Below are 15,873 nucleotides of genomic sequence, written 5' to 3' on the forward strand. Positions count from 1 at the left end.
CTCCGACTAGAGGATCACTTGGCTACATGGCTTCAATCTAGGGAATCCAATCCCGATTGGAGACCGTACCACAGTCTAGGGATTTCGACTCCGGCTGCCAGGATTATATCACATCATCATACCAGAGATTACTTAAGGAAGAAACCCAGGTTGGGACAATTTGGTCACATGGCTACAGACTTTGCAGACCTCAGCCAGCTTCCTAAATCTGGCTTATTCCATTCTCGGTGGGCGCCCGCCAAAAGCAGGGTGCTCCTGGATTGGAGTAAGTAGCCCTGGAAGCTCTGAGGCACGGACATTCTAAATCCCTGGTGAGCCAGCGGAATGGTGAGAAACTGTTGCCTGTTACATTTGTATGTTTTGCTGGTTATGTGCTGGATATTATCCAATAACACTTGCCCACAAGTAATAGTCAACATAGTATAGCAATATGGGTATTGAGATATTGCAATAAATAGCTCTTAAAACATAACTTGCCGCTTGACACAGAACGCACATGCTGATGTGAGACAGGAGTGCCCAGGACTATTTGCAGTTTCTATGGCTGTATAAAGCAGCAGAAGCCTTACTAATAACTCCCCTGATGAGTAAACAAATACGAAACGCGTCGGGAGTAAGGGAATACAAGGAAAATTATCTGCAAATTATGTATTGCTAAAGGGATGGTTATTTAATCCCACATGAAACTGCTTCCTGAGAAAGACGGACAGGGGATGACAGTGAATATGGAAAGTCAACCCTGATGCAAAAAAAGAGAATTTTGTTTACTTACCGTAAATTCTTTTTCTTATAGTTCCGACATGGGAGACCCAGACCATGGGTGTATAGCTTCTGCCTCCGGAGGACACACAAAGTACTACACTAAAAAGTGTAGCTCCTCCCTCCGAGCATATACACCCCCTGGATGACCACATCTAGCCAGTTTAGTGCAAAAGCTGAAGGAGGACATCCACCCACAAGTAGAGATAGAGTAAAACCCGGAATAACCGGAACCTCTGTCTACAACAACAGCCGGTGAAAACACACGGAACAAGAACTGCCAACAGGCAACAGGGAGGGTGCTGGGTCTCCCATGTCGGAACTATAAGAAAAAGAATTTACGGTAAGTAAACAAAATTCTCTTTTTCTTCATCGTTCCTTATGGGAGACCCAGACCATGGGACGTCTCAAAGCAGTCCATGGGTGGGAAATAAATAGAAACTGAGAAGTAGGCAAAACCTAACTTCACAAATGGGCGACAGCCGCCTGAAGGATGCGTCTGCCCAAGCTCGCATCTACCGAAGCATGAGCATGCACTTGGTAGTGCTTCGAAAAGGTGTGCAGACTAGACCAAGTGGCAGCCTGACATACCTGCTGAGCCGTAGCCTGGTGCCTGAAAGCCCAAGAGGCACCGACAGCTCTGGTCGAGTGCGCCCTAATCCCCGGCGGGGGGGGCACCTGAGAACATTGGTAGGCATCGGATATGGCCGACCTAATCCAACGAGCTAGGGTCGGTTTAAAAGCCGAGAGACCCTTGCGCTGACCTGTGGTCAGCACAAAAAGAGAGGTGCACCGCCTAAGGGCAGTGGTGCGTGACACATAGATCCGGAGCGCCTGCACCAGATCGAAAGTATGCAACGCTTTCTCAAAGCGATGCACAGGGGCCGGACAAAGGAAAGGAAATGAAATGTCCTGGTTAAGGTGGAAAGGAGACACCACCTTAGGAAGAAAGTCCGGAGTCGGACGGAGAACCACCTTGTCTTGGTGAAAAACCAAAAAGGGTGACTCCGAAGAGAGCGCAGCCAAATCAGAGACTCTCCTGAGAGAAGTTATGGCCACCAGAAAGACCACTTTCTGTGAAAGTCGAAACAAAGAAACTTCCCTAAGAGGCTCAAAGGGGGGTTTCTGTAAGGCCGTGAGGACCAAGTTGAGGTCCCAGGGATCCAGAGGCCGCCGGTAAGGCGGAATGATGTGAGATGCGCCTTGCATGAAGGTGCGCACCTGGGCCAGTCGGGCGATACGCCGCTGGAACAACACTGACAGAGCCGAGACCTGTCCCTTGAAGGAATTGAGGGATAGTCCTAGCTGCAGATCGGACTGTAGAAAGGACAGGATGGTCGGCAAGGAAAACGGCCAAGGAGCATGGCCGGAAGAGCGACACCAGGACAGGAAAATTCTCCAAGTCCTGTGGTAAATCCTGGCCGAGGAAGACTTCCGAGCCTGAGTCATAGTGGAGATGACCTCGGAAGGAATGCCTGAAGCCGTCAGGATCCATGACTCAAGAGCCACGCCGTCAATCTGAGAGCCGCAGAATTCTGCGGAAAAACGGACCTTGTGAGAGAAGGTCTGGGCGGTCCGGGAGATGCCACGGCACCTCTACGGACAGACGGAGCAGGTCTGGGTACCAAGCTCGCCTGGGCCAGTCTGGAGCAATGATTATGGCCCGACGGCCCTCCATTCTGATCTTGCGCAGGACTCTGGGCAAGAGAGCTAGAGGGGGAAACACGTAGGCCAGACGGAACTGGGACCAATCCTGAACCAGCGCGTCCGCCGCCAAGGCCTGAGGATCGTGGGAGCGAGCCACGTAAACCGGGACCTTGTTGTTGTGCCGGAATGCCATTAGATCCACTTCCGGAGTGGCCCACTTGCGGCAGATTGACCGGAACACTGCCGGATGCAGGGCCCACTCGCCGCTGTCCACGGTTTGACGGCTGAGATAATCTGCCTCCCAGTTTTCTACGCCTGGGATGTGGACTGCGGATATGGTGGACTTGGAGTCCTCCGTCCACTGAAGGATACGTTGAACTTCCAACATTGCCAGGCGGCTGCGTGTCCCGCCTTGGTGACTGATGTAGGCAACTGCTGTCGCGTTGTCTGACTGGACTCGAATGTGCTTGCCCGCCAACAGGTGGTGAAAGGCTACGAGAGCTAGGAGCACAGCTCTGATTTCCAGCACATTGATCGAGAGGGCTGATTCGGACGGAGTCCAAGTGCCCTGTGCTCGGTGGTGGAGAAACACTGCTCCCCAGCCGGATAGACTGGCGTCCGTGGTGAGAATCACCCAGGACGGGGCCAGAAAGGAGCGTCCCTGGGACAGAGAGAGGGGCCGAAGCCACCACTGAAGAGAGCTCCTGGTCTGTGGCGACAGAGCCACTAGCCTGTGCAAGGAAGAGGTCCGCTTGTCCCAACAGCGGAGGATGTCCAGCTGCAGGGGACGCAGATGGAACTGGGCAAAGGGAACCGCTTCCATTGACGCCACTATCTGACCCAGCACCTGCATGAGGTGCCTGATGGAATGACGGCGGGGCCTCAGCAGAGAGCGTACCGCCAGATGAAGGGACTGCTAATTGACTAAGGGCAGCTTCACAAGTGCCGGCAGAGTCTCGAATTGCATCCCTAGGTACGTAAGTTCCTGGGTCGGGGTCAGAGTGGACTTGGGCAGATTGACAAGCCACCCGAATTGAACAAGCGTGGCGAGAGTGAGCGAGACACTCCGCTGACAGTCTGCACTGGATGAAGCCTTGACTAGAAGGTCGTCCAGGTAAGGAATCACTGCCAACCCCTGGAGGTGCAGAACCGCAACCACTGCTGCCATGACCTTGGTGAATACACGAGGGGCCGTGGCTAACCCGAAGGGGAGAGCCACGAATTGGAAATGTTCCTCTCCGATTGCAAAACGTAGCCATCGCTGGTGTGAAACTGCAATTGGCACATGCAGATAGGCATCTCTGATGTCGATGGATGCTAGAAAATCTCCCTGGGTCATTGAGGCAATGACCGATCGCAGAGATTCCATGCGAAAGTGCCGCACCTGAACATGCTTGTTGAGAAGCTTGAGATCCAGGATGGGCCGGAAGGAACCGTCCTTCTTGGGGACTAGGAAGAGGTTTGAGTAGAAACCTCTGCACCGTTCCCGGGCGGGAACCGGTACAATTACTCCGTTGGCCTGCAGGGAAGCCACGGCCTGAGAGAAGGCGGCGGCTTTGGAGCAGGGGGGAGTGGACAGAAAATTCTTTCCTGTAGCCGTGGGAGATGATATCCCGCACCCACTGATCGGAGACGTGTTTGAACCACACGTCGCCAAAGTGGGAGAGCCTGCCACTGACCAAGGACGTTGCTGGCGCAGCCAGATAGTCAAGAGGAGGCTGCCTTAATGGCAGCGGCTCCTCCGCTCTTCTGAGGACGCGGCTTCGTGCGCCAGCTGGGTTTTCGATCCTTGGCTGAGTTAGTGGACGAGGCTGAGGGCTTAGAGGATGACCAGTTAGAGGAACGAAAGGAACGAAACCTCGACTAGTTCCTGCCCTGGACAGGTTTCCTGGTTTTAGTTTGTGGCAAGGAAGTACTCTTCCCGCCAGTAGCTTCCCTAATAATTTCATCCAGTTGTTCACCAAACAGCCGGGACCCAGCAAAGGGGAGCCCAGCAAGGTACTTCTTAGAAGAAGCGTCTGCTTTCCACTCTCGAAGCCACAAGATCCTGCGGATCGCGAGGGAATTAGCGGAAGCCACCGCCGTGCGGTGAGAAGCCTCCAGAATGGCAGACATGGCATAGGATGAAAAAGCCGAAGCCTGGGAAGTTAAGGCAACCATTTCGGGCATAGAGTCCCTGGTGAGGGAATGCATCTCCTCCAGAGAAGCAGAGACGGCTTTAAGAGCCCACACCGCTGCAAAAGACGGGGAGAACGAGGCCCCTGCTGCCTCATATACAGATTTGGCCAGAAGGTCAACCTGGCGGTCAGTGGGATCCTTAAGTGAGGTGCCATCGGCCACAGATACAACTGTCCGGGCTGAGATTCTAGACACCGGAGGATCTACCTTTGGGGAATGAGCCCACTCCTTGACCACCTCTGGTGGAAAGGGAAAACGTTCATCAGAACTACGCTTTGGGAAGCGTTTGTCAGGACAGGCCCTGGGCTTGGTCACAGTGGCCTGAAAACTGGAGTGGTTAAAAAAACCATACTCCTTGCTCTCTTAGGTGAGGTAAACTGGTGTTTTTCTACCAGAGAGGCTTGTTCCTCTGACACTGGTGGATTGAGGTCCAGTACGGAATTAATGGACGCAATCAAGTCACTAACATCCGCATCCCCTTCAGATAAATCAATGGGGTACATAGAGGTAGCGTCCGAGCCCACAGTAAAGGCATCCTCCTCGCCCTGCACTTCAGCTCGTGAATCAGAGCCGTGGGACGAGGAAGGAGAAGAGTCCCTGCGTCTCCGTTTAGGAGGACGGGGTCCGGGAACAGATGAAAAATCCTCTGTGAGCTCTGCAGAGCGAGTCGGAGCAGCAGAGGCGCCCTGAGAAGGGGGCTGATGCATGGTCAGCAGAGTCCGGGACAGCTGTCCCATGGAGTCGGCAAAGGACTGGGAGATAGCTTTAGAAAACGATGCTACCCAAGCCGGGGGTTCAGCCACCGGGGCTGGAGCAGCCGGAGGAACCCCTGGGGAGACTCCAGGCTGAGGCACCACCATGTTAGAGCAGGCATCACAATGTGGATATGTGCTCGGTTCAGGCAGTATGAGCTGACATGCAGTGCATATAGAGTAAAGCCTTGCAGCCTTGCTCCTAGTGAGAGACATGCTGCTGAGGTGGAGGTTCTGCAGTAAAGAACACACTCCTTCAGAATGACCCCCAGAGAGTACAAGAAAGTCCACAACCAGAGGTTGTGGCCGTTTTGTGTGCCCTCCGGATTCCACAGCTTGGACCCCCAGACAGATGCAGAGCTGCAGCAGCCAGCGCCGATCAGTGTGTGAACGCTGATAAAATGGCGCCGGAATGAGGAGGGGGGGCGGGGGATTAGTCCAAGAGCGGGAACCGGAGGGCCAAGGGGATATACAGGGGAGGGAAACATCTCCTCAGAGAGGAGTGTCCTCCCCTCTGCTGAACGGCCGGTGGGCGGCGCCGCACTGTCCCTCTGCATGACTGACATGCAGGGGCAGTGAAACCGAAAGTAGGCCGCAGCCGAAGCCGGGGCCTAAATTTTACAATGCGGCCGGCGAGCAGGCACCCTCGGCGAGGTTCTCAGGAGAAAACCAGAGAACCGGCCGGAAATCACAGCACAGTGACATAACACACTCTCCCCACAATAAATGCACAAGGGACCCTTCAATAACGTCTCAATACTTAGCTTATGAGACGCAGGGCCAGGTCCCTGAGGGGTGAGCGCTCTGTCCGGCAGGGTCCTGAAAGGGCTGCGGATGGAGACCGATCTCCTGCAAAGCAGTGAGAACCATGATGGCTCCCACTTCAAGCCAGAGCCCGAGGGATGGTGAAGGAGCGCGGCATGTAAGGCTCCAGCCTTGTAAATCAACCTTAACAGCACCGCCGACACAGTGGGGTGTGAAGGGACATGCCGGGAGTCCAGTTTGGACCCGCTTTTCTTCCAACTCTTTGAAATCAAAAATCAAAAATCAGATGAGAATGCATGTGTGTGTGACCTCCTGAACACAAAGCATTGAACTGGCTAGATGTGGTCATCCAGGGGGTGTATATGCTCGGAGGGAGGAGCTACACTTTTTAGTGTAGTACTTTGTGTGTCCTCCGGAAGCAGAAGCTATACACCCATGGTCTGGGTCTCCCATAAGGAACGATGAAGAAAGTCTACGTTGGGAGCGGTTCCTGTATCCATACTGGGTGAGATCTTTCTATGTTATATGTGAGCAGATGGTGTTATATACTATTGATACTTGCTTAAACCATATTGTCTCACTTGAAGTCACCAAGTGATATTGCTACTTATATTCTCACCTTTTTTTTTATCCCCGTACTACAATCCTTAGCATATCCAGAGGGGCGGTTCCCCTTGGACTGGCGTTTGGAAGTGTTTGAGTGCTACTATCAGCTTATGCTGTATTAGAGGCCTCTGGGGATTAAGGTCTATAACTGTGCCTCACAAGAGTTTTGGTCTTGTTTGAGCTTTGAGAGCCAATTCTCTTGTGTTTTTCTATTTTTGTATGTGTGGTTTTATGGGACTAATGGCCTTTTAATTTATTCTAGTAAAAGTTAAGTTTTAAGAGTTATTTATTGCAATATCTCTCAATACCCATAATGCTGTACTATATTATGTGCTATGTGCCATTAATTGTTTGGGGATCCAATAAAGTCTTAATATTGTGATTCCCTCACCCTGTGTTGTCTGAGTAGTGTTCCGCCCACGGTTAAGGAGGTCGGCGTTCAGTTGAGATGAGCCCTGGGCCATGCTGTCTTTCTAAAGGCGGCCTGATCAGCGGACGAGAGCACCCACTGACCCCCATGTCTCCACAATACTCACCTTCGGGGGCGGTCCCGTCCCATGGGTGTCGTTGCTCTCCGGTCCTTTGCTTCCTCTCTGCTGCGATATTGGTCATCCTTCTATCCACACAGGCTGGCATTGCGGTCCAGCATAGGCTCACTTCGATAAGCCCTGCTAAGGGCAGATCAAAGTACTGTAATGTGCAGTCACGAGGAAAGCTTAGAGACCGTCCGCGCATGCGCACTGCAATACTTTGATCTCCCTGAGCACGGCAGATAAAAGTGCATCTGCGCAGGACCTCAATGCCGGCCTGTGTGGATGAAGAGGGACACGTTATGCACACGGGCCTCAGAAGAAGAAGAAGGACGGAGATCACCAAAGAGAGGAGGCGCCGGTCAGGAGAGCAGCGACATCCATCGGACCAGACTGCCCCTTAGGTGAGTATTATAAGGCTATGTGCGCACTAGACCGTTTTTCCCGCGGATTTACCCGCGGATTTGCCCCGGAAATTTCTTGAGAAATGTCTGCAATCTTTGTGCAGACATTTCCCATGAAATTCAATGAGAAAAAAAAATAGCTGTGCGCACTGTGCGGATTTTTCTCAAGAAAATTTCTTGAGAAAATTTTCTCGAGAAACTTTCTTGAGAAAATGTGCATGTCCATTAATTTCCGCAGGTACCGGGGGTATTCCGGGGGTATTCCGCAGGTAGCAATGATGTGCGGTATACCACCGGAATAGCCGCGATTTACCTGCGGTAATGCCCATCGCTGCCTGCGGTTTTGCAGGAAGCGATGTCATTATGCCAGGAAGAGGAGCAGAGTAAACACACGTCGCACTCCCTGGACGCCGCACAGAAGCACTTCCGTGCGACCTCCAGGTGCCCGTGCAGTGTGTGTCCTGCTCCGGCCTCGCGGCTGCCTGCACTGCAGGGTGTCAGTGTGTGCCCGCAGTGTCAGCAGCCTGTCACGCTGCAGCGCAGGCAGACACGGACATCCTGCAGTGCTGGGAGCCGCGGGGATGACGATCGCTGCTGTCAGGAGGTGAGATCATTACCTGCTGTGACGATCTCCTGCCTCCTGACGTCAGCGCTGTCTATGCCCGTCTCGCGAGCGGCCCAAGACTGTCACTAGCGGTGACGTCACGGGCTCTCGCGATAAGTCAGTGACAGCGCTGACGTCAGCAGTACAGGAGATGATCACAGAAGGTAATGATCTCATCTATGCTCCTGATGGCAGCGCTCGTCATCCCCTGCAGTGACCTGAGCTGACCTATTGATGTTAGCTCAGGTCACTGCATTGCTCTCCCAGCCAATGGGGAACATTCTGTTCTTCATTGACTGGGACAGTGACTATGGTATGGATCGCCGTGCCCCCCCCCCCCTTATTGGATTACGCCGGACGTGGAATTGATTGTGCTCTTTTCAATAAATTGGTTAAAGAGGGAATGTTTTGGGGAGTGTTTTTTCAAATAAAACTTTTTTTGTTGTCTATTTTTTAATTATTACTGACTGGGTTGGTGATGTCGGGTATCTGATAGACGCCTGACCTCACCAACCCCAGGGCTTGATGCCAGGTGACATTACACAACTGGCATCAACCCCATATATTACCCCGTTTGCCAACGCACCAGGGCGCGGGATGAGCTGGGGCAAAGCGCCAGGATTGGCACGTCTAATGGATGCGCCACTTCTGGGGCGGCTGCGGCCTGCTATTTTTAGGCTGGGGAGTGTCCAATAACAGTGGACCTCCCTAGTCTGAGAATATCAGACCCCAGCTGTCCGCTTTACCTTGGCTGGTGATCCAATATGGGGGGGACCCCACGTTTTTTGTTTTAAATTATTTATATAATTTAAAATAACAGCGTGGGGTGCCCTCTGTTTTGGATTATCAGCCAAGGTGAAGCTGCCAGCGGTGGTCTGCAGGCTGCAGCCGTCTGCTTTACCCTAGCTGGCTACAAAAAATGGGGGGACCTCACGTCATTTTTTTTTAATTATTTATTTATTTTATGGCTAAATACAAGGCTAAGCACCCTTTAGGCTACTTTCACACATCCGGCTTTAGCTCTGCGGCTCAATCCGGCTGTGCAAGCTATGCAACGGATGCGGTGAAAACACTGCATCCTTTGCATAGGTTTTTCCTTTGCGGCCAGTCCGGTTTTTGCCGCTTGTGGCATGCTACTGAGCATGCGCAGTGGCAAAAACCGCATGCGGCGGCCGGATGCGGTTATTGCCGCATTGCGCCGCATCCGGCTGCCATAGGCATGTATTGAAAAATGTGCCGCATCGGCCGAATGCGGCGCAATGCGGTTTTTTTTGCCGCACGAAAAAACGTGCCAGGCAACGTTCCATCCGGCCGCCGCATTGGCTACATCTGCCGCATGCGGCAAAAAACGGACGGAACGCAAGGCCATGCGGCACAATGCGGCACTAATTAAAGTCTATGCAGGAAAATCGCAACCGGCAGCAAAAAAAAACGGTTGCGATTTTCATGCAAAGTGCCGGATTGTGCCGCATTCCAGAAAGCGGAGGTGTGAAAGCAGCCTAAGTGCCACATGAAAGTCACTAAAGGGTGCCAGCTTAGAAAATGCAGGGAGGTGGAACATTATATAGGTTTTTCTCATCTATCTATCTATCTATCTATCCCTCTATCTATCTATCTATCTATCTATCCCTCTATCTATCTATCTATCTATCTATCCCTCTATCTATCTATCCCTGTATCTATCTATCTATCTATCTATCTATCTATCTATCCCTCTATCTATCCATCTATCCCTCTATCTATCTATCTATCTATCTATCTATCCCTCTATCTATCTATCTATCCCTCTATCTATCTATCTATCTATCTATCTATCCCTCTATCTATCTATCTATCCCTCCCTCTATCTATCTATCTATCTATCTATCCCTCTATCTATCTATCCCTCTATCTATCTATCTATCTATCTATCTATCCCTCTATCTATCCATCTATCCCTCTATCTATCTATCTATCTATCTATCCATCTATCCCTCTATCTATCTATCTATCTATCTATCTATCTATCCCTCTATCTATCTATCTATTCATCTATCTATCCCTCTATCTATCTATTCATCTATCCATCTTTCCCTCTATCCATTATCTGTCTATCGATTATCTTTATTATTTATTGCAGGGACAAACCTGCGGTAAATCCGCGGTAAATCCGCGGCAAATTCGCGGCAAATTCGCGGCAAATCCGCGGCAAATCCGCGGCAAAAACGCATGCGGATTTGGTGCGGATTTTTTCCGCAGGTCCGGAAATCTTTCACTGGCAGAAGTTTCTCAAGAAATTTTCTTGAGAAACTTCACATTTCTAGTGCGCACATAGCCTAAAAGTATTTTTACGTTCTACACAGCGGCCTGGGCTCTTATATACTGCATTTCAGAATGCTATAAATAAGGACTCACTGATGGTGACCGCAGCTCATAAGGGAAAAACCTAGTGAGTTTCCCTTTAAAGACTCAGTAATGATTTTCTCAGCATTACAGATGAGCAGATCAATTTGTGGGACTCTGATCCAGCAGTCAGGTCAGTGATACCTGACAGACATGACGCCCGCTAATTTCTTACCTTCTGGCTTCCCTGGTGCATTATTTCATTTCACACGGCTGGCGTTACATCATCTATGTGACATTATGCAAGTACCACTGACCTGGGTGTTGGATCAATCTGCTCATCTCTACTCAGCATGATAAAAGGCCCCATACTGTGATTGTGGTATATCTGGTGGGTTTGGTCCAGAAGCCCCATAAACTGATAGCCTTAGGAGTTCTATGTGCACATATTCAGCCATTTTTGTTTAACTGCAGAATGTTAACAGGAAAAAATGAAGTGTAAAATACACACTTTTTTATGCATTGAGTGTATTGTTTGATGCATATTTTTTTCTATTCATTTGAAATATGAAAGAAAAGAAAAAAAAACACTTTGGTGGTTAAAATCCCCAAGAAAAAAAATAAGTAGTGTGTGCATGAGACTTCAGAAATGTAATTTATTCTTCTGGTATTGTAAAAAACAGCATGTGCACAAAGCCCTAATGGGAAATGGTGACCGCTCAGTCAGACAGCAAATAGAGTAAAGAAATAGGGGATGTAGGTAGTCGTGCAATGTTCTGCTTTCCAATCTACCTTTTTCAAGAGCAGCAATATCCCAAACACCGGATTGGTAAAGTAATAATACCCTTTTCTCTACTGTGCTTTCTAAAACTGCTATATTCAGTAATGTGACAAAGTCCAAATCTTTTAAACTGGGATTTCGAAGCAACAAATATTCCACCAACTAAAATATTCTGCATACATGTTACACCATCTTCTGTAAACTTACCTCCAGAAACCACAACCTTTGCACTGGTCAGCTCTGGACGATCGCTCTTTGTCAAGCTCTGCTGTAACCACTCAGATTTCCCAACTGGTGCAGGAGGACTTACTACAATATTGAAAAAAAGGACAGTTTTGTTTTATATTTTTATGGCATACGAGTGTTAGGATTTATTCCCAGTCCAATCTTCTAGAATCATTTTTAATGCTGAAATTCTGATCCAACCCAGGTGCCCTATATTGAACAGATTGATCAGAACAGGGGCCCTAAAGTATCCGGTGGTCATGAAGTGTTAGAGTAAGTTCACACAGTGAGTTTTTCGTGGCGTTTTTGCGCAGTTTTCGGGTGCGTTTTTGCTTAGAAAACTGCATGACTTTGCTTCCCCAGCAAAGTCTATGAGTTTTCATTTTTTCTGTCTGCACACAGCGGTTTTTTTCAGCTGCGTTTTTGTGGTGCCACAAAAACGCAGCATGTCAATTATTCCCGCGTTTTTCACTGCACTTTTCATCCATTGAGTGCAATGGGATGTTGAAAGACGCAATGAGAAACGCAAATAGCTGCATTTTGGTGCGTTTCTAAGACCAAAAACGCAGCTATAAACGCAGGGAGGTGGGTAGTAAAGTGACATGTACAGGAAGAGGATTCCTTCTGTCAGTAAACACAGAAGCGTGAATCCTCCCGGTACCATACCGCGTCCACCTCCAGTCCTGTGCATGTATGCTGCCGTGCAGCGCCATGTTCGGGCGGGAGGTGTAAGCGGCTGTGAAAACAAAAGTGAGCAGTAGAAAAAAAAAAAAAAAAAGTCATACTCACCTGTCTGCAGGGTCCCGGTGCCATGCCCGCTCCCATCTCCTCTCACGGTATCGCCGCTCCAGCTGTGTGCAGACGGCCGGGACACCTCCGATAGATGCAGGACCTGGCGATGGATCACCTGATGCAGTCACCTGACGCATCAGCTGATCGTAAGTATCGCGGTGACGCGAGCGCCCGGCCGGTTTAACCTGTCAGCGGATGCGTCAGGAGACTTCATCCCTGATTACCGGCAGCTGCTGCAGCGATCGGACGGGATCAGACTCGCTCCAGGAGCTGCCGGTAATCAGCACATAAGTGAGTATTTTTTTTTTTTGCACCGATGCATCTGATGATTGTATAAACGACTTTTATACAATCAGCTGATGTGTGATGTGATTCAGGCACTTGATCCTGACACATCATCTGATAGCTTTGCCTTCCAGCAAACCGATCAGATGATATTGGATCCGGATTGGACGGCGCGGGACCCTGACCCAGGATTACTACGGAGGGGGGTTTATTTCAATAAAGATGGAGTCACTAATTGTGTTGCGTTTTATTTCTAATAAAAATATTTTTCTGTGTGTTGTGGTTTTTTTTTTTATCTTTACTAGAAATTCATGGTGGCCATGTGTAATATCGGCGTGACACCATGAATTTTCGGGCTTAGGGCCAGCTGATAATATACAGCTAGCCCTAACCCCATTATTACCCAGCGAGCCACCCGGCATCAGGGCAGCTGGAAGAGTTGGATACAGCACCAGAAGATGGCGCTTCTATGAAAGCGCCATTTTCTGGGGTGGCTGCGGGACTGCAATTCACAGTGGGGCTGCCCAGAAAGCATGGGCACCCTGCACTGTGGATTCCAATCCCCAGCTGCCTAGTTGTACCCGGCTGGACACAAAAATTGGGCGAAGCCCACGTCAATTTTTTTTTAAAAATTATTTCATGAAATTCATGAAATATAAAAAAAAAAAAAAAAAAAAAAAGGGCTTCCCTATATTTTTGGTTCCCAGCCGGGTACAAATAGGCAGCTGGGGGTTGGGGGCAGCCTGTACCTGCCTGCTGTACCCGGCTAGCATACAAAAATATGGCGAAGCCCACGTCATTTTTTTGAGGGGCAAAAAACTCCTGCATTCAGTCCTGGATGGAGGATGCTGAGCCTTGTAGTTCTGCAGCTGCTGTCTGCTCTCCTGCATACACTATTGGATGGAGGATGCTGAGCCTTGTAGTTCTGCAGCTGTCTGCTCTATTGCATACACTAGTGGAGAATGAAGAACATATTGAAGAAGGAAATGACATCAGACCTTTTTTTTTTTTTCAACAATCTTTAATGGCATTGTTTACTGATAAAAACCGCATAAAGACGCAGTGAGCAAAAACGCAGCAAAACGCAGCAAAAAAACGCACCAAATCGCGGCAAAACGCGTGCGTTTTTTGACGCGGGTGCGTTTTTTGCCGCACAAAAACACACAAAAACGCAGCGTCAAAAAAACGCAGTGTGTGAACCTAGCCTTAGGGAGCATGTGTGGCCGCTGTTCTGGTAACAGAGGAGCTAGACAGTTAATGAAGCAGTGATTGCACATGCTCACTTAACACTTCATTGCTACAGAGGACTCCTGCCCCCATTCTCCAAATCAGTGGCAGTCTATTTTGTGGATAGGTGGTAAATGTTGTTTATGGGGTACTCTCCTTAAACATGGATGAATGGAGCAAGATAGGTGGAGGACTACTGTGCTGAAAAGAACACACAGCTTATGAGGAAGTGGGATTCAATTGTTTTTATTGATTTTGCAAGTTAAAATAGGGAGGCATGAGTTGGGATGGCATGGGGTAACAGGAGGGAGAAAAAAATGGCCATGGTTATATATGGTTAACCAGCAGTGGGAGGGGGTGAAAGGGGGGGGGGGACGACAAGGCAGTTTACAAACAGAGATCAGAGTTCAGAGTGGTTTTTACACTTTACTAACAGTTCTGTCAATTAGGTGAGTTTTTTGCAGTTACAATACATATATTAAATGTGTTTGGATATATAATGGCATACGTTAGGTTTTTAGTCCTAGTCATCAATGGTTTCTTTGTTGTGTGAATGTTTAAGAGCTTATGAGGAAGGGTAATGGCATCGCCAGGACAGAATTATATCCACTGAAAGTAAACAATAGAGATCCAGAATGAACGATAGGAAGCAACAACTTTAAAAAGGGTACTCTGGGGAGGTAAACAAATATTCTAATGTCCATGCCTTCATAAATTATAAAGATAATATGAATAGTGCAGTTTGTACCCCTGGCAATACCTGCAATTTAATGTGATGGTGGATCTGCTCCTCAGTGCTCCCCCTCTCTTCTGGGACGTCATGTCACAGATCAGGGGGTGTGGCCTCTTCCTGGCTGCTAGTCACAGCCAGCCCCCTGATAACATCTCCTTCACTGCAGACCAAGGTCAGGGAGCATAGTTGCGGAGTGGAGAGCGAAGGGGGAGGGCAAGCAGAGGCTAAATAGACTGCTGCTTGAGAGAGGCTGGCCATGCCCTCACATCTAGGACTGCATGGAAGATGTTGTCAGGGGGTAGGCTAATAGTAGAATTCGGGAGCAGGCCACGCCCCCTGATCTGTGAGGTGACTGAGGAGGGTGGGGGAGCGCCAAGGAGTTGCAGATACCGTCAAGGTTACAAATTGCACTATACATGTTGTTCTCTTTATAGTTTATGAAGGCATGGCTATTAGAATATTTTTATCATCATCCCCGGAGTACCCCTTTAATTATCTCTGCTATAATAAGTTGCAGAAACTGTAACACTCCTATACGAAAGCCTCAAAGAAAATGTTTTTATTACAAATAATATGATCATTGCTTTTTAACCAGCGTCTCAAGCAGTTAATTCTGCTAAAGTGTTTGCTTCTTTTCTAGTGAAATGTAAAAGCTATGCAATCCTTTGACAAGGAAAAAATATTTTTACTAATGATAACCTGGAGCTCAAAGTTTGCACTTGCAATATACGAGGTTTATGAGAGCACAGTGATGGCAGACCTCAGGACATTAGACCATGGGAACTAATCAGAGTCACACAATTAGATTTTGGGGACACCAATGAGGTGACAGAGAACATTATCCCTCTGTGTAAATGTTCTAATGCTGCTTTTTTATTGACTGCGGCTCCTAAGAGGTTAGAGGTTTGGGATGTGAGTTGACACTTGGTACTAAAGGCATAGGATCTGGTAAGTTATATGTACACTGCAGAGCTGAAAGGGGAGATTAGGCCTTTTGATTTGTAAAGGGATATTCTTCAGATAAGGGATTTCATTTTATTTCTCATTCCTCTGTACGTGCTAAAATCATGAAATGCTAGAACATTAGAAGATGGCAATACCTACAGACAGGAGCAGAGATACTTACTATTGTCTAGACTTGCACTGCCTCCTGAGCTTGCAGCCACTTCAAATGACGTGCCTCTGACGGTGAGCACCTTCACGGCTTCTTCACACTTCACAGTGCACAAGGCATTTCCTACAAAATGTCACCATTAACACATT

The 15,873-nt window shown here is 48.9% G+C and overlaps 1 protein-coding gene across 1 annotated transcript in view; it reads right to left on the reverse strand.

Moving 5' to 3' along the window:
- ETFA (electron transfer flavoprotein subunit alpha) overlaps window positions 1-15,873 on the reverse strand; it is an 82,887-nt gene that overhangs the window by 41,251 nt on the left and 25,763 nt on the right. The window contains exons 6-7 of the mRNA XM_075342647.1: window positions 15,737-15,847; window positions 11,556-11,657 (exon numbers count right to left, since the gene is read on the reverse strand). Coding sequence (XP_075198762.1) covers window positions 11,556-11,657; window positions 15,737-15,847 — 213 coding nt within the window. The remainder of the gene's footprint in view (window positions 1-11,555; window positions 11,658-15,736; window positions 15,848-15,873) is intronic.

The sequence above is a fragment of the Anomaloglossus baeobatrachus genome, chromosome 4 (assembly GCF_048569485.1).
Source record: "Anomaloglossus baeobatrachus isolate aAnoBae1 chromosome 4, aAnoBae1.hap1, whole genome shotgun sequence".
Taxonomy (NCBI): domain Eukaryota; kingdom Metazoa; phylum Chordata; class Amphibia; order Anura; family Aromobatidae; genus Anomaloglossus; species Anomaloglossus baeobatrachus.